Source organism: Gigantopelta aegis, chromosome 4 (assembly GCF_016097555.1).
Source record: "Gigantopelta aegis isolate Gae_Host chromosome 4, Gae_host_genome, whole genome shotgun sequence".
NCBI classification, from domain to species: domain Eukaryota; kingdom Metazoa; phylum Mollusca; class Gastropoda; order Neomphalida; family Peltospiridae; genus Gigantopelta; species Gigantopelta aegis.
Window position 1 is genome coordinate 79,128,369 of NC_054702.1, and position 18,851 is coordinate 79,147,219.

The 18,851-nt window shown below is 33.6% G+C and overlaps 2 protein-coding genes across 2 annotated transcripts in view; both read right to left on the minus strand.

The window, feature by feature from the left end:
* The window catches only part of LOC121370011 (kinetochore-associated protein 1-like), a 61,971-nt gene extending 54,839 nt beyond the window's left edge, over positions 1–7,132 (minus strand). Inside the window, exons 1-6 of the mRNA XM_041495103.1 lie at positions 7,024–7,132; positions 2,921–3,060; positions 2,015–2,135; positions 1,183–1,298; positions 940–1,012; positions 58–138 (exon numbers count right to left, since the gene is read on the minus strand). Coding sequence (XP_041351037.1) covers positions 58–138; positions 940–1,012; positions 1,183–1,298; positions 2,015–2,135; positions 2,921–3,052 — 523 coding nt within the window. The 5' untranslated portion in view covers positions 3,053–3,060; positions 7,024–7,132. The remainder of the gene's footprint in view (positions 1–57; positions 139–939; positions 1,013–1,182; positions 1,299–2,014; positions 2,136–2,920; positions 3,061–7,023) is intronic.
* Positions 7,133–10,097: 2,965 nt separating this feature from the next.
* Positions 10,098–18,851, minus strand: part of LOC121371163 — a 121,490-nt gene continuing 112,736 nt past the window's right edge. Inside the window, exons 17-23 of the mRNA XM_041496844.1 lie at positions 18,272–18,320; positions 17,321–17,435; positions 16,611–16,740; positions 15,174–15,320; positions 14,368–14,502; positions 13,811–13,988; positions 10,098–12,765 (exon numbers count right to left, since the gene is read on the minus strand). Coding sequence (XP_041352778.1) covers positions 12,554–12,765; positions 13,811–13,988; positions 14,368–14,502; positions 15,174–15,320; positions 16,611–16,740; positions 17,321–17,435; positions 18,272–18,320 — 966 coding nt within the window. The 3' untranslated portion in view covers positions 10,098–12,553. The remainder of the gene's footprint in view (positions 12,766–13,810; positions 13,989–14,367; positions 14,503–15,173; positions 15,321–16,610; positions 16,741–17,320; positions 17,436–18,271; positions 18,321–18,851) is intronic.

An 18,851-nucleotide genomic window follows, 5' to 3' on the forward strand; every position in this document is an offset into this window, starting at 1 on the left:
AAATATTGGGGTGAAATGCATGATAAACCTTGCAAGTTAACATTTGACAAATCTTACCATCAGAAGAAACCTTCAAATCCAGATTTCGCATGACAATGAGTTGACCATTGGCTGCCAGACAGATTAAGTCATGCAGATCTGTATATAAAAGAAAAATGTTACTAAAATCCATCTACCATTTAAATTAATGATGTTACTGTGCTAACCAAAAATGAGCTCTCATCAGTTAAAAAAGAAACAAATTCAGATGTTATCCCAAGAAAGTGGATTCATTACATTTTTCTGTGCAGCAGTTTCTTTTTTTCTTTAAAAAAAAAAAAAGGCTGGAATCATAATTATTGAATGACTGGACCCCAACAGTGTGAGATTAAACCTGATTACAATTTGGATGTAAAAACAATTCTTACATTTCTTTATCTGCCACTTTCAGTTAAACATGAGATTAATCGTACGGCCCAATAGAGCACATTGATTTATTTATCATCCATTAAAGGCTTTTGTAGAAGATATCACTGGCACTATAATTTTACGATATCTCCTGCGATATTCTCCAAGGAGATATCGCTTCTGTTGTTACGTCACTGTGTATGTTTCAGTGCTAAACCTATCATTAGTAACATCACGCCACAGTTGTTCTGCCAAATATAGTGACATTCAACCCACAATACTGACATTGTTTACCATTGTCGCAAATGAAAAGAATGATAATGGATAATAAAAAGAATACCCCCCTCGTGTCTTGTGATATCATAATTTATCAACACTACTTGATAAAAGTATAAAAATCCTCAGCAAGCCTCGGATTTCATACTTTTATAAACTTGTGCTGATAAATAATGATATCACAAGACATTCGGAGAGTATCCATCAAATAATGCAAATGCTGCTCTAGTCAGTATTATTGGAGATTCCTTTATTTAATAAAGAACATCAACTTACCATCTTTTCTGCTGTGAAACATGATTCTCTTGAATGCATGGCCATTTACTTTGTTGTTTTCTGTCACAATACACTGAAACAGAATTTGTGCAGATTAACTTCAAATAATACTTTTAACTTTTACGATTAAAGCAAACAAACGTAAAACTTAAATCGTACAAAAATACATGTACCAACAAAACACATTTGTCTAAATTTGCAGATAACATAAAATTTTATACTATATTTTAAAGTTTACCATACCTTTGAAATAAGAATTTCCAGTTTAATGGAGTCTAGAATATACAAGAATCCATCACTACATCCAACCACGAGGAATTTGCCATCTGGACTCCACTCTAAAGCATCCACAGTGGAATCTACAAAATAAAACATTACATATTGGTTCCATTAGTTTTAAGTAAAACTGAAAAGCTCTCTTAAAATGCAATAAATGCAAAATCCCTAAAGAACAAAGTTACCAATTTATACCAAAATAATAGGTGCCCTTCCTTTTCGGCCAAATGAAAAGATAGCATAATTATCAATGCACTCCAATAATACTTTCATTCTAAAATGTGTTACGTAACATCACTAATTTAGCAAACCACAATATCTTTCCTCAAACAATAAGTACCAGTGACTAATCCAAAATAGGTATGCCCCTGATTTAGATTTTCATCTACTTTCTGGAGACATCTTTTTTTTTAAATATTAACAATTTTAATTATCACTATGAACTTGTCTAATAGTAGGAAGAGTAGGCTGAACAAGGATGAGAGTAAAGGATTTAAGAAATTTTGCTATTCTACTTTCTAGCCGTAAATTTGGCCAAAAGTGGTAAGTACACAGACTGCTAACTCAAAAACTAATTTTTTGCCAAACTGATCAAAAAGGTGACTTGATAAATTTTAAGAAAAATCCCCCCCCCCCCTCCTCCACATACCTTAAATATCTCGAACAACCCAACCCATCAACAGCCGTATCTATATCAAAATAAATTATTATGCTCAATGAATTTAGTGATTAAATTATCATATCACTGTGAAAAATTGTTTCCACTGTAATGAATAATGTATTTATCATCAATTCTTACCAAACATAAATGTGTCTGTAAATGTGCTATCACTGAATACAGCTAACAGCTTGTCAACGGCAACACAGGCAAAACTTCCCAGGACTGCTGACACCACATGTGGTAATGAGGTAACTTCACTCTGTAAAAACATTACTTAATTGAATTTTTAATGCAAAATTTAGTGCAGAAAAGTCACTTCATTATCTTTCTCATGTACTGGCTGATAATTGAGACAAATATCTTTTTTACAATTTTAAAATTAATCAAAAGAAATTTGGTGGTTTTTTTATACCAAAGTGTTTTAAACAAATCCAGGTAAAAACTAAAAGCAAAAGGTAATGAATAACTCCAGCTGGTTGGAAGGAAATGTTTTATTTAACGACGCACTCAACACATTTTATTTATGGTTATATGGCGTCAGACATATATGGTTACGAACCACACAGATATTGAGAGAAATTATGGCAGACTGTGTGATGAAATTGTATGGTTAAAATAATTGTTTAGAACGAAAGAAAGAAAGAAAGAAATGTTTTATTTAACGAAGCACTCAACACATTTTATTTACGGTTATATGGCGTCAGTCATATGGTTAAGGACTACACAGATTTGGAGGAAACCCACTGTCGCCACTACATGGACTACTCTTTCCGATTAGCAGCAAGGGATCTTTTATTTGCGCTTCCCATAAGCAGGATAACACAAACCATGGCCTTTGTTGAACCAGTTATGATTCACTGGTCGGTGCAAGTGGTTGACACCTACCCATTGAGCCTTGCGGAGCACTCACTCAGGGTTTGGAGTCGGTATCTGGATTAAAAAACCCATGCCTCGACTGGGATCCGAACCCAGTACCTACCAGCCTTTAGACCGATGGCCTAACCATGACGCCACTGAGGCCGGTGTGTTCAGAACGATACCAACCTGTTCTGTCGGCAAGATGCTGGCCAGTGTTTCCACTTGATACAGGGCAGTGCCCGTTTCTTTTCTTGGACCGAACACTGTCGTCTCATCGCCACCAAAATCAGTCTCTATCAGTTCCCAGAGAGGGGCCATTCTTGTGTCTGAAAAATTCAATGTACATATATACTCAACAAAACGAATCACAGGCCAGTAGATATATTTTTAATGTTTCTTTATATAGTACAAAATACATCTGTTTTGTTTTAAAGCACAGACCTTGCAACACTGGTCACAATTTATTCACATTTCGAAAACATCGATGATCAAAATTTGCTAACATAACACTAGCAAAAACTTACCTAAATGTCTACTGGCCCTGAATTAATTTTGTTGAGTATATTTATTGCTATTCTCATATTTGTAATGAATCTTATGATTATTGTTTTATTTCTGCATTGTCTTCCAATAAACAAAATAACAGTAAACTATCATGTCAGTTAAGTCCCCATCTCCTTCCAAACGAGGATTCAAGGTTGACAGGTCAGCCATTTAGTGTATTAACTGATGAGTCAAATGATCATGGATAGTCTACAAAATTGGCTATTCTTGTCAGATGTGTAAGTTTCGCCTATGAAACATACCAACAGTCAACATCACTGATATTGCCAATACAATTGCCAAGACGACCAAAAAAAACCCCAGACACCTAAGCCCATAATTAGGAGACAGGGGTAGGAATTGGTGAACTGTAAAAAGAGGAAATCTATAGGGGTTCCGGAAATTCTATACTTGTTCAGCATTCGATGAGAGAACACATTTCCCAGTACTTTTTTTACAGTACAGTTTCTAGGGCCATTCCATGGTATTTGGTCCATGGGTGTGGAAATTTCAAAACGATCTGTTAAACTAAGTTTTTATTATAGCTTAAAGTTAACACCCGTAAGCACATATAAATATACTTTTATTGCCAATTAACTTTTGTTTTATGGGTTTTAATGAGAGTTTTATTTGAAAAAAAAATTTGTAAGCCAGGACATGACATTTGTTTTTTGGTAATATTTCATTACTGTTGTTAAATTTAAAAATTAGGTATCAGGACATCATATCTAAAATATACTGCATATGAAAATACTACTTTGCCTTCTTTCATATCATAATTAGTATATTAAATTATTTTTCAATATAAATTATAATGTCACATCCTGGCTGATTTGACATATAAAAGTTAGTTTAATTTACAAACTATTTTTCAGAAATAAAAATCCTTTCTAAAAGTTAGCAATGGCAGTTAGCTCATTGAAATGTATGATAATATTGATACAAGGCAACCAACCTAATGGAAATACTTTTCCGGAATTTTCTGGTATTTTCATTTTTAAGCTCGCGAACGCCCCTTTCAAAACAATAGTTTAAAGCATGCAAAAATGCCATTTTCAAAACTAAAAATTAAATAATTTAAACAGCGCCATGTTTGACATATTAAAAAATAACAACAACCAAACAGATCAATAATAAAAGTATAAATCGATCCACATAACTGGCAGAATTTTACTACTTCCTTTTCAGGCGTATGCCTACTTTATGGCTTGTCTAGTAAAACATGCTAAATATATTCATCAATGTGTATATAAGGTTACAATACCTAGTACAGCAATTAAAAGCATTACCATATACACACCACATAAAAAATCATCAACAAAAAACCCCTAAAAGGCCCACTCTATTAGCAAATAGTGTAGTAGTTTCACTCCCACCTACAGACTTGGGACCAATGTTATTTTTATATAGGTGCATTGCCATATTTGCATTATTTCATCAGTGGGGTCAAACTAATTTGTGGTTAACTGAATTGGGGATAAAAGGTCTGGTACCCATATTAAGACTGGCTATCGTTCTGCATTAGGCTTACATTACTACTTTTGGGGTGCCAGTGTAAGAAAAAAAATTACGCGGCAAAATCTAACGGTGGTTTTTTAAAATTTATATTGTTTATAGTTTAACTTACTTAAATAAAACAAGATCGGTAGGTATATTAATGTCAGGAATGTGTCAAAGATTACTGGTGGCCAAATATTATTTTGTGAAATGTTGCATGTGAAAGCATATGAAAAGAAGAGAATTGTGGATCTGTTTCTTTTGTTTTTGTACGATCGCAAGTGTTCTGCTATGTATTCAGGTTTTTACCCACCGCGGAGAAGTTGCATGCATCGCCATAGAACCGATGTCTGCCCCGTAGTAATTACTATATGATATTTGAGATATCTTTAAAATGTATACATAAACTACATAACAAGTAAGACAAATTTCATGCATGGCTTCAGTTTACTCAATTGTCAAAAACATTTTCATTGGTTGGCTGTTGACAAATACAGCTAATAGACAAACGTCTTAGTAATAGCACAAAACTGTAGATAATACTGAGTTCAGGTTGAAATGGAGAATGCAGAATGATAAACTCGGGATTTAAAAATATAGAAAATTTAAAATATATTCAGAAATGGTTGCTTCCCCCAAAAATAATGATACATTGATAGTGAATTTTTGAAAAAATTCTGGATATTTGGCATCAATTCCAGATATGGGTTAAAAATTCGGGATTTTTCGGTCGTCCTGTAGATATAGTTCACCAAAATAAACCTCGCGTGCAAGCACAAACAGCGAGGTTTATCCTGTCTAGGCATTCCACCATTAGCAAATTCTGGACAACGGTTCCGAGGAATTTTGCTCGGAACGAAATTGCGGTCAAAATAACGATTACCATCACATTTCCACACCCTAATCATATATTGTGATATATTTCGAGCTCACTGAGACCAAGAAATACTTACTTTGAAACAATCTTCACTTTGAATTAAAGGAAAAAAAGTCCGACTTTACCGAGCGGATTCTAGCAGCCACTTTCTAGCAGACAATTACGCTGGCAGACAATTTCAGCTGACACGCATGGCGACGTTCTAAACACCAGACTCATACGCCTTTCAAACACACCGATATGCTAATTATTAGTATTCACTATAACTTAAGAATTTCAGAGTTTAAAAGAGTATCTTTATATAAAAAAATCACACAAAATCAAAATAACAACCAAGACTCATTTTTATGTTTTAAAAGGTCTTCGAAAGGACATAAAAATGAGTCTTTCGAAGACCTTTTAAAACATAAAAATGAGTCTTGGTTGTTATTTTGATTTTGTGTGATTTTTTTTATATAAAGATACTCTTTTAAACTCTGAAATTCTTAAGTTATAGTGAATACTAATAATTAGCATATCGGTGTGTTTGAAAGGCGTATGAGTCCGGTGTTTAGAACGTCGCCATGCGTGTCAGCTGAAATTGTCTGCCAGCGTATTTGTCTGCTAGAAAGTGGCTGCTAGAATCCGCTCGGTAAAGTCGGACTTTTTTTCCTTTAATTCAAAGTGAAGATTGTTTCAAAGTAAGTATTTCTTGGTCTCAGTGAGCTCGAAATAGATCACAATATATGATTAGGGTGTGGAAATGTGATGGTAATCGTTATTTTGACCGCAATTTCGTTCCGAGCAAAATTCCTCGGAACCGTTGTCCAGAAGCTGCTAATGGCGGAATGCCTAGACAGGATAAACCTCGCTGTTTGTGCTTGCACGCGAGGTTTATCCTGGTGAACTACTGTAGATATATCTGTAGGTCTATAGTGACAGTAAAAGACTGATATAAACTGACCAGTATGAGTATCACACATAATGAGCGTATTGGGTAGGCTGTCTGCAATGACCCATACACGTCACATAGCCTACCACAAACCGTCCTGTGCTGTGTTGTTACTGGTTTAAAATTGCTGTCGGTAAGCATTTTGTCTACAGCAAAAACACTTCGAAATAACTAACAAATTCTTACGTTCGAGCCCTGCATGAGGAACTACTTGAACCAATCTCAGAGGAGTTATTAACGTAACTACAGTATCCTCGGCGTTATTGGTTGGAAATGCCCGTGGGCTGTGTTTCGCCCGCGCAGCGCAGAACCGTAAATGTTTGCAAATTGTATATGTAAACTCATTTTAAAAAGATTTCTATAACCAAAACCACTTATTGATAGTCTAAATACACCATAGCTACATAAATAAACCTAATGTAGCATTGAGTGTTTTTATACCTGGACAGGAGTTTCGTGACACTGTCAGTCAAATGTAAAACTTGAATTTTCCGCCATTCAATCAATAGACTGGTTTACTTCCGAGAACTCCCTGTCCAGCATAGCAAACATAAATATCGACCGACGCAACATCTATTATTATTATTATAGGGAGTGAATTCCTCCCGTGTTGAAAAACACCATCACTGGTTTCAAACCCCAAATCAACTCCTACACAGTGAGTTCACAGTATATTAATTGATTGATTTCAACTTATTTTCGTGCTTATATCCAATTAAGGTTCAAGCACGCTGTCCTGGGCACACACCTCAGCTCTCTGGGCTGTCTGTCCAGGACAGTGGGTTAGTTGTTAGTTGGTTAGTGGTTAGTGAGAGAGAAGAGGGTGTAGTGGCCTTATACCTACCAATTGGACCCTCAAGAACTCATTCTGGGTTGGAGCTGGTACCGGGCTGCGAACCCTGTACATACCAGCCTGTAGTCCGATGGCTTAACCACTGCTCCACCGAGGCCGGTTCACAGTACATTAAGGAAGTGTAAGGCCACTACATAACTTATATTCAGTTGTGTATGGTTTAGAAGACCACGTGTGCGAGCTAGTGGCCGATGTGCCAGTGAGGGGGAGGGGGGGGGGGGGCAATAAATATTTTGATGAAAGACATTCATTTTAATTTTAAAGTCCAGTTTGATCTAGTTGGAGAATACTCTATGTTACTTAGCCTTGATGTTTTAAATATATTGTTATTTATTACAGGGGGTGGGGGTCCACTTAGTTGTTTTAGGCTAGGCACAGCCTTTGATGTTATTTGCTGAAGAAAAAAAAAGGTTTGCCGAGGGAGTATATCGATCATCAGAAAAAAAAGGTTAATTTACACCAACACTATATTTATTTGTATCAAGCGCTTTTAGAGGTCCAATATAGTAATTGTGACGTGTCTAGACAATGAGAAAAGAAACCAACTGCAACCACCTAAGCAACTTACCCGTTACCAATTAGCACTGATAAAATCCCCAACTATATATTAATGTCAGAACAATAGAAATAATCCAGCAGGTTCATTCAAGGGGATTGATCTTTTGACCCACAGAGGAATATGGAGAAAGGAAAAGAATATTTAACACACCTCAGCACAGTTTAAACCATTGCTATTTAGTGTCCAACATATGGTTATTTCAACAAATGGTCGAGAAAAGATAGAGGAAACCATTATTACCAGATCTATAGGCTACTTCTAGCAATAAAGCAGCAGAAGGAAATAATGCAAACACTGTTTTATATGATATATATTTCTTTATTGTCACAACAATGCACAGTATACAGAAACACATGTAAAAATAAAACACAATGAGAAAAAATCATGTTATATAAAGTATCACAAAACATTGTAAATGCATAAATTGTATATGTGTGATTTAAAACTTAAAAGAACAGGTTCCAGTCTTCAAGTTCATCTTCAAATTTGGACAAAAAGAACACTTAAAACCCCCAAATTTAAAACGGAATTATTAAGTCGTAAGTAAAAAATGTATATAAATTTAATGTACATTATGCTAATAAAAATTTACTATTTATTACTAACAGTATTATGCATATCTGTATCAACTACTGTTTTATTATGACTGAAAGAACAAAATTAACAATAAGCAGATGAGTATTATTTATAGGTTTTATTTTTTGTTTCTTTGTTGTTGATTTGTGTTTGTTTTGGGGTCTTTTTTCTCCTTCTCTTTTGGTGTTGAGTGAATACAATGAAAATAACACTTTTCAAAAACATAAAAACAAAGACATAAATTATGGCAGCACATTCATTCATTGTATGATATACTGTATAGCCTATGCTTTATATTGTATTCATGGACAATCCAAGGCAAACAAATGGTCCAGTTTTTATAACAGTCATAATCTACATAAACTTCAACTTGTTATAAGTGCAAAAATATTTTTTGTGCATTTGTGAAACTACCAAAATGTGTATACTGCTAGAATTTGTTTCACAATGGTTCGTAATGATACTAAATTGTCATTTGTTCTTTGTTCATACTAAAAACAATTTGATCTAAAATGATGTTTAAAAATCATGCCACAACATAAACATCTTATAACAGAAGAAGCCGTATATTTTTTGGGATGCAGATGATTCGTCCTCTGGACGTTTCGTCCACAGACGATTTGTCCACTAAAGATTTGTCCACTGTTGAACTCGAGACGATCCGTCCACAACCAAAAATTGTTCTTGGACAATTCGTCCACTATATTTTTTTTGTTTTATTAGTTATTTACTGTATATTACGTCCACAGACTAAATAAATGTACGGACACTTTTTATTTTAGTGAAATATTGACACAGATAATTGCCAAAGAAGTGCAGATTGTAACCTAACCTAACAGCTTTGCCATGCCTATATCTAATAATATATATATATATATATATATATATATATATATATATATATATATATGTTTGTGGAGAATATAACTGATCATTCAAGAATAACAACATATCAATAAAGTACTATAATGGACACAAACTGACAATAATAAGTTGATAGTGCCACTGAAATTTAGTTTGTTTCATATACTAGTAATTTAACACAGAACGAAAATAATTAACCATTTGAATGGTTAAGATATAACATTTTAGATTTATTGGTCTAAATGTTGTAATCGAGTGGACGAATTGTCCGAGGTTGGTGGACGAATTGTAAGTGAACTGTCTGGAAAGCTTTGTTTTTAATGAAAAATGATGAAAATTATTTGCTGGTCCTTAATTAATCTTATATATGTCACAAAACACATTCTTTTGCACAACACATATTGTCATGCCAACATTAGTAAGATTGTGTTGTAAGTGTGTAAAGTGAAAATAAGCAGCCACTGAAGGGCATAATAAAAAGTGGCCTAATAATATAGGTGGTTGTATGGTAATGAAGATATAACAAAACACTCATAAAGCTCCATTTCAAATAAATTGAAATAACAAAGACAATAATCTCTGAGCAAGAACTAATAAAATGGGATGAAATATCTTGAAAACAAAGTGTTTAAAATTTAAAAAGAAAAGAAAAAAAAGACATAATACAAATGGAATTTATTTTATTTTAATAGGGTTGCTCTATTGCTTGAATAAAATAGTGAACACATTAACATGTAAGTGTACGTAAACTATAAAGAGAGTGTGTACATGGACGGACAGTTAAGACTAGTGAACAACCTATGACGCTAACAGGTATAAATGAAAGTGACAAGATCATTACAGAAAGTTCATTTTCCATTGCTTCACTTAACTTCAGTTATTGCATCAACAAAAAGTCAGTTCAGTGCAACAGATATTTTATATATGAAATATGCAGGGCGTCTTGAATTTTTATAAAATCCACTAGCCATGGGATCAGTGATTAAAAAAAATGTACTAGCCATGATGAAACATTCACTTGCCCTATTTTAATACAATTTTACTAAATAATAGTAATAATTAGATATGTCACCTAAAGAGGGAGATACAGCATAAAAAACACTAACATGGGGGGTTTAGGGTGGGGTCAGGATATTCATATTTACAAAATAGACTTAAATACAACATTTGACCCTAACAAATTCACTAGCCGTCAGGGCATGGCAATAGTAGTTATTTACAAGCCCAACATTGAATATCACTGGTAATATACATTCAATCATATAACAGATAATATACACACATTAATTAATTAATAGATTGATTAATTAATATAGAAAGTTAAATAATAATTCTTCAAGATATATTTTAATTAGTGGTTCAATAATTACCCAATGAGATTCCTATTCATTTTTAACACTAAGTTAAATTAATTATTGTTTATGGAAATATAAATTATTATTGATAATGGAAATGTACAATGTAATACACAATAACAACAATTTGGGTTTGTACAACAGGAATATGTTACGGTCAAATCTCTTGGTGTTGAAATAATAAATATATTTTAAGAAGTTAACACGGTGACAGATAATCTTTTTACAAATACATGGGTACTTATTTAAACCCATATACAAAGTAAACAGAAATCATTTATGTTTAAATTAAAAACAGACAACAAATAAAATAAAACTGTTTGCTGGACGAACGGTCAAGATAGCACCAATAACCCTGTCCAAATCATAGTGCTGAGCAAAAGAAACACAAAAAATACAGACAGATCAATGTTTAAATACTTGTCATATCAAAGAACACATATCACACAAAACAATAGTAAAATTAGCAAAATGATTTATAATATCTCACAACAATAATAACAGTAGTAGCAAAATATGACAATGTATAAGTTTTATCTACGGAATGTCAATATACATGTATTATTTCTGTCATAATACAGTCACTGGCATAGCCACCCCGAATCACACCTATTTTTCACCCATCACATTATATATTTTCCTGTCGCTCCATAACATGACTCATAGACAATATAAAATCCTGGTTATGCCAATGAATACAGTAAACTTGCAAAACAAAAAATAAATAAACTGGATTACAGAAAACTGTAGTCAAACTTCATATTAATAAACAAATAAACCAGGATCTCTAAATCCCCAAAATGCATCAAAAACAAATACATGTATTCCTATTAGAAAGAAACCTGATCAATATATGTAACAATTTTCAAAAATAAAAACAAAAACATTAAAAGGAAAGGAATGTTTGATTAATGATATGTCAATATATTAATAGCAATAAGTGTATAATATTATGATGGTAATTACAGTCTAATAAATGAGAAAAAACATGCTGCCACCACGTACCAGCGTTGATGGTGTAGTGATTAAGTTTGTTTTAGCAAGTAACAGGCTTCGAAATAAGCATTGTGTCTGGTAAACCATGTACAGGTTACAAAAATACAGGTTATGACACATTTATCAAGTTTACAATTCCCATTATTATTACTTTGAATTACTTTCACAGAAATCCTGGTAGTTTGTTCTTCATTCATATCACTGTTGACATTGTATTGATACTTGTATGTGTTTTTTATATTTGAATAACACACAATTGATCAAAATATAGAGGGTCTAGTTTTTGTTTAAATAAGATTTTGTGAAGAATGAAGTACTATTTTCAATTTCTGACATCCTGGTAACCTTAAAGACAATTCTCGACTTATTTTGAAGCCTGAGTAAGCTAGAGGTAAGGGAAATTTAAACATTGTTCTTGTTAATAACAAAGTACGAGTTGTCCATTTGACAGCAGCAGGCTTACTCTGCCCTAGACAATGAGTTGAATTGAATGCCCAGGATATCAAATTTTAGCTTTAGTTGGTTATACTTATCACAGAAACATCACATACTGCCAAAAAAACCCAGAATGGGTATTGTTGTCATAGAAATGATTTAAGTTCACATATATCCCTTTTAAACAGATTTAATAAGACAGTTTCAGTAGAAAACACTTTTAACATTCAAGCCAGATATGAAATCTCAAAAAGGGAAATATCAAAGTTTTAAAAATCTTTTAAACATGACCCTACAATTTTTTAATATAGATTTAAGAATCTTTGAAACATCTTAAAATCTCTCAAACATGGATGCATCTCCACTCTTCTTGTCGTGGTTTCTCCTGTCCCAGACGATGAAAATAGCGACGATGATAATCCCGAAAACAACGCCCCCGACGGCTGCGCCTGCCGGATTGGGAGTTGAGTACCTGTTCAGTTCCTGCTTCCTCCAGATTTCATACAGTGACGTTCCACACTCACTCACATCCACAGATTTAGGAACTGGAAAAAGAGAAGAAGAAATAATTAATAAAAACTGCATGCATCTTATTTCATTTTATATGTACAGTGAAACCCCTCTAAACTGGACACCCTCTTGACCAAGTAAAAAGTCCGGTTTTAAGAGGTATCCAGTTTAGATAGGTTCTCTTCTGTACAAATATTTAAATGGGGGCCACACAAAATGCCTGGTTTTGAGGGAATTCTGGTTTACAGAGCGTCCGATTATGAGAGGTTTCACTGTATAATAAACACAAAAAATCTGTTTTGTTTAACGACACTAATAGAGAAAATTGATTTATTACCCATCAGCTACTGGATGTCAAACATTTGGTAATTATAATAAACACAACTGTAGTAGTATAGTAAATGTATAAAGTACCTTTGCTACATCAGCTTGTCCACCGATCTTAGTCAATGTAAAATATATAGTTGAACTTAATTTGTGAATTTAGACTCGTATGTTTACAGTAATATATGCCTAAGAGATGAAGTGCTCATTTCCATGTAAGGTGTTAAACACTGTTGACCCTTAAATGGTGTATAAAGGAATAAAACCCAAAAGACTAGGGATACCCATTTAAAATAAAAGTAGATTAAAAAATTATCTTAAAACAGGTGAAACCTCTATAATATACATAAATAGAGATTATTTATTAGCATTTCAGATCAAAACCAATCTACTTTGTGAAAATCATTTTACACAAAATAACACCTGAAATCCAATAAAAAGCCCCAAAAATCACATCCATGTACTTAGACAAATTGATGAGCAAATGTAAATTTGTTTTTGTTTTTCGTTTTCACCTACGTATAAAAATCAATTTGGCATAAAACACCAATTTCCACAGAGAGTGCCTGTTTTCATACTATAGAATTTACTACAGATTATTTATTTCTGAGCCGAATGTTTTTTGCAAAAATGTTTTTTTGCTATTTCCAAAACACTTTTACTTTTCTTCTTACATCAAACCAAACTGAAATTATTTACAGAAAACATTTTTGTAGGATAATGGGACAGACTATATAGTTGTGTTAACTGACTCACCTGTGTGCAGCACCTTGACGATGAGTTTGAGCGGGGGAGTGGAATTACAGCTGGCCTGTGATGTGAAGAACAGCTGTCCCACCGTCTGTAGCCTGTAATCTCTCGACAGCCGACTGGACGTGTGAGGTGGAGCTCCAATCTGAGTCGAGTTTGCGAAGTCACATTTGTCAAAATGATCCTGTATCAACAATAACATTCTTCTTCAACACTAATAGGAAAGTTATATTAAGTTATTTAGTAATTTAGTAAATGTTTTTATATTTTTACATTTATTTATTTTGATACTGTACTATGTCCTGCCTATTTGTTATTGTATTTGTAAACTATTTAATAATCTTCATTTTATGGAGGAAATAAAGAATATCTATCTATCTATCTGTATGTGAATTAAAAACACAACTGATGACACATCACACAAAATAAGACCCAGATGCACCATAATATAATATAATAACAGTTTTACTGTATTACAAAATTGATTTCTTTCCATATAATATGGTTAATGTTAAAGAGAGAAATTATGTGATCAAATCACACACTAACAATAAGACTAATACCTTAGAAGCCATCAGATGTACTGAGTCATTGCCGGAGTACGTGAAGATGAGCTGGTCACCTTCCAGTGTGTACAGACTTCCAATGGGGGCAGCTTCCTGTGACCAGTAGCCATGGCCATCACCCACTATGAAATTCTGATCAGACAAACGGAATGAATTAATAATAAATTGTAGGTATTTACTTTTCAAAAACATTAACAAAACAAAGATATAACAGAATAAACTTGTTTTTGAAAGTAACATTCTGCCTTGTTCACATAAAAGTTAATACAAGAATTTCACAGAATTAAATACCTAACCTAGCTACCATAAACATGTTAACAAAAAATAATTACAAAAAATTAAACTCTTTAAAAAAGATTAAGTTAAAATGTTTTAAAATTAATTTAATAAATTTTAATTTTTAAAACATATTTTGAGATGAACATTTATAGAGGTCTCTATAAACCAAAATAGTTTGTGAGGAATGAAGCTAAATGCAAAACTGACATCATTTCAATTACTGATAAATTCAGTAATAATAATACAAATAAAAAGAAATGAGGGAACACATAAACAGTAAAATCAAATATTGACTGCAACCAAAATCCTCAATCTACAGTATCACAGCGTTAACTGTGTTACTGGCAGTCAACCCCACAATACTGACATTCAATCCCATAGTACATCTCTGTATTTTATAGAGTCATACCTACTCTTAACAGTGAATTTAATTTGGTCTCAAATACCATGTGTTCCCGTATTTCTTTCCATCAGTACATCTTTCTTAAAGCTTTGTTTAAACTGTATAAAACTGTGTATCACACCTGGGGATGTGTGCAGATAGTTCTTGTGATGCGTGGAAGATTGCCAGTCAGTCTTCCCTTTCTGCCATCCACCTCGAGCACCCGCAGTTTTAACTCGTCTGTCGACAGGGCGGCCATTAGCTGGAACGTGGGCTGTGGAATGAGGCTCTAGAATCATACAAATATAAACCAGATTTAAAATGTATATTCTCAAGTAAAAACATATTTCATTCACACACACACAGTTAAAGTTTGTTTTGTTTAACCACACCACTAGAGCACATTGATTAATTAATCATCGGCTATTCGATGTCAAACATTTGATAATTCTGGCATACTGTCATCAGAGGAAATCTACTACATTATTCCATTGGCAGCAAGGGATCTTTTATATGCACCAACCCACAGACAGGAAAGCACATACTACAGCACTGATTGACTGAGAAATATCCCAATGGGCCTACCGATGGGGATTGATCCCGCCCTCACACACAGCGACCATTAGCTGGAAAGTGGGCTTTGGCATGAGACTCTTGGATCATAAATATATAAAACAGATTTAAAATGTATATTTTAAGTAAAAACATGTCATTCTCACACATAGGTTACTCTTTTCAACTGTTATTAAGATGTCTATTATATGCCCTGTCCACAGTTCTTTGATTTGTCTGTCTTACAATACTGGGCAGAATGGAAAAAACATTCTGATTTCAAGGCAATACAATTAACCATAGCTACAACATGTAAAATGGACCCTGGTGACTGTTCATGGGATGTATTACACAATATATGGAACACAAAATGTTTTTAAATGAATACCTTCAGGATACAATATTACATGTGAACTGTTGTACACATCTAAAATCAAGTGAACTACCAAAGGGTTTTGTGGTGCAAGCAGTTGTGGACATATATTACATGTGAACTGTTGTACACATCTAAAATCAAGTGAACTACCAAAGGGTTATGTGGTGCAAGCAGTTGTGGACATATATTTGGACACTTGATGCATAACACATCAGTAGTTAAATAAAATAATAAAAATCTCATTAAAAATTAGTTAATGTAAAATATTATTTCAAATATCAATGTAACAAAAAACTGCTGTACAAATGTTAGGATCAGGTAATTTACCAGTGAAGCAAAACTAATCAGGGCTAGCTCTGGGTGAGCAAGATATTTCACCAAATTATTTATTAAACTTCAAAAATCGCAGAAATCGACAGTTATTTTCTAAAAAATGTCAATTATTACATAAAATTATTTTGCGAAATTAAAATAAAATTTGCCAACTGCTTTCAAAATTTGCAATTGACAAATATGGCGAGTGCCAGAGCTAGCCCTGCTAATTTAGGTAACCTAACAATTGGTTACCTAATTAAGTAAAAATCTAATGAACCAACTTCCGAGTTACCTAAAATTGTGAAATTTGTCCCCCAACCATGTGTATTTACTTACATGCACTTCGAACGCTTTGTTGAAGATGTCAGAAGGATGGAGCTGAATGGTTAACAGGAGTTTTGATCCATGGACCACTTCAGCCTGCAGTACCTTGTCAATAGGTACTTGAGAGTTTTCAACCAGGATGCTGAAAGAGAGAGAAAATCAGTCCACACAGATCCTCCAACACGGAAACAATTGATAATACTATATATTTTAGTGTTCTCACTGACTGACAATTAGAAGATGGCAGCATAATCAAAATGCCCCTCCCTAAATAAATTGTTTAATTACTGATTACAGCAAAGAACATAACTTTGACCCACACCCCTCAAAATACAGTTTAGTCCATCCATCTTCATAAAATAATTAATATTTAAGTGATAGCATCATCCCATTTATGTGTGACAAAATATTTTATTTTATGTTTTTTTAAATCTCCCAAATAATGAAGGAGAACACATTTACATTTAACTACAATCACCATTTTTTGTTTCCTTTATAATGATAAATTTCTCCAAATGACTGGTTAAATTACCAATGAAGATAACAAGTATTTAATTTAAATGGATTAATGTGGTAATAATTTAAATTTTTCCTTTTGTTTTGTTATACATTTGTTTTGCATGTTGTTTTGGTGGGGTTTTGACTGGAATTAAACTTTAAAAAAACAAGAAGAAGATTTTAAGAACCCGATCCGTATTTTTCCTCCATCATGAAATCAATACCTGTACTGTAAGACATTGGCTCTGTCCAACACAAAGGAACCAATACCAGTGGCTGGAACCACCTCAGCTCCATCATCAACCTCTGTCTTCTCAGGAACCAAATTCACAGAGGAGCCTAAAACAATTTTCACAGGATGGAAAATCTTCATTCATTTGGTTTGTTAGTTAAAGTTATAGGTGAAAAGATACTTGACAAATACTGAGATACTGAATATAATGAGAAAATTCATTTTAACTTTAATGACCAAGATAAACACGTCTATGATTGATTTTCATTTCAACTTATTTTTGTGCTTATATCCAATAGGTTCAAGCACTCTGTCCTGGGCACACACCTCAGCTATCTGTCCAGGACAGTGAGTTAGTTGTTAGTGGTTAGTGAGAGAGAAGAGGGTGTAGTGGTCTTACACCTACCAACTGAGTCATTAAAACTCGCTCTGGGTGGGAGCCGGTACCGGGCTGTGAACCCTGTACCTACCAGCCTTATGTCCGATGGCTAACCACGACACCCACAAGGCCAGGACATCTATAATAAGATATCATGCAGACTAAAATTCATCATAAAGTTATCTCCCCTGTCAATGGTCTGTGAATGTCTGTTGACTGGAAATTTCATTCTTATTTTCAAACAATGAATGAATGAATGTTTAACGACACCCCAGCACGAAAAATACATCGGCTATTGGGTGTCAAACTATGGTAATGCAAATAAATAAAGTGATGATCAACATCAATATAAAAATTCAAGACTTAAACAAAAACAGTGTAAAGAACTGTGCAAAAACACAAATATCACAGAATTTTACGGATACTGAATTTTACTCAAAACTTCAATTTTGTGCTGTATTGGCCATTCTCAAAGAGAATGTTACACCCCTGCACCACGGTGAGGTTACAGCACACGCAGGGGTATTTTCAAACAAATTCATGAGATCTGGGAAAATATCTTACAAGGTGCTCCCTTGATGTCAGTACAATACCAGATTCCAGGTGAAGTTAACTGAAAAATTAAGCAAAATGCCAAAATGAAAGAATGAAGTTCAGCCTACCGGTATTTGCATGTTAACAATTAGCAGTTTACATGGACCAGTGCTTCTAGAATTTTTATAAAATCCACTAGACATGGGATCAGTGATTTAAAAAAAATACTAGTCACGATTAAAAATTCACTAGCCCAACTTTAATAAACACAATTTTACTAATAGGAATAATCAGATACAGGTATGTCACCCAAAGAGGTAGAACTTAAAATCCCTTAGATTTGGGTGGGTGGGGTAGGATAGTCATATTTACACAATACACTTAAATGCAGCATTTGACAACTTTTTTTCACTAGCCATTGGGCACGATGACAGTAATTATTTACTAGCCTAACATTGTTTATCACTAGCCACGAGAGTGGGGCTACCATAATCTATAAGCCCTGTGGACACATAATATTGAGAATATACCTGCATTAATATATAAAGTAACTGGAACAGAGGCATTAACACTAATTCACTAAATGCATTCAGTTCCACAGCCTAAGTGG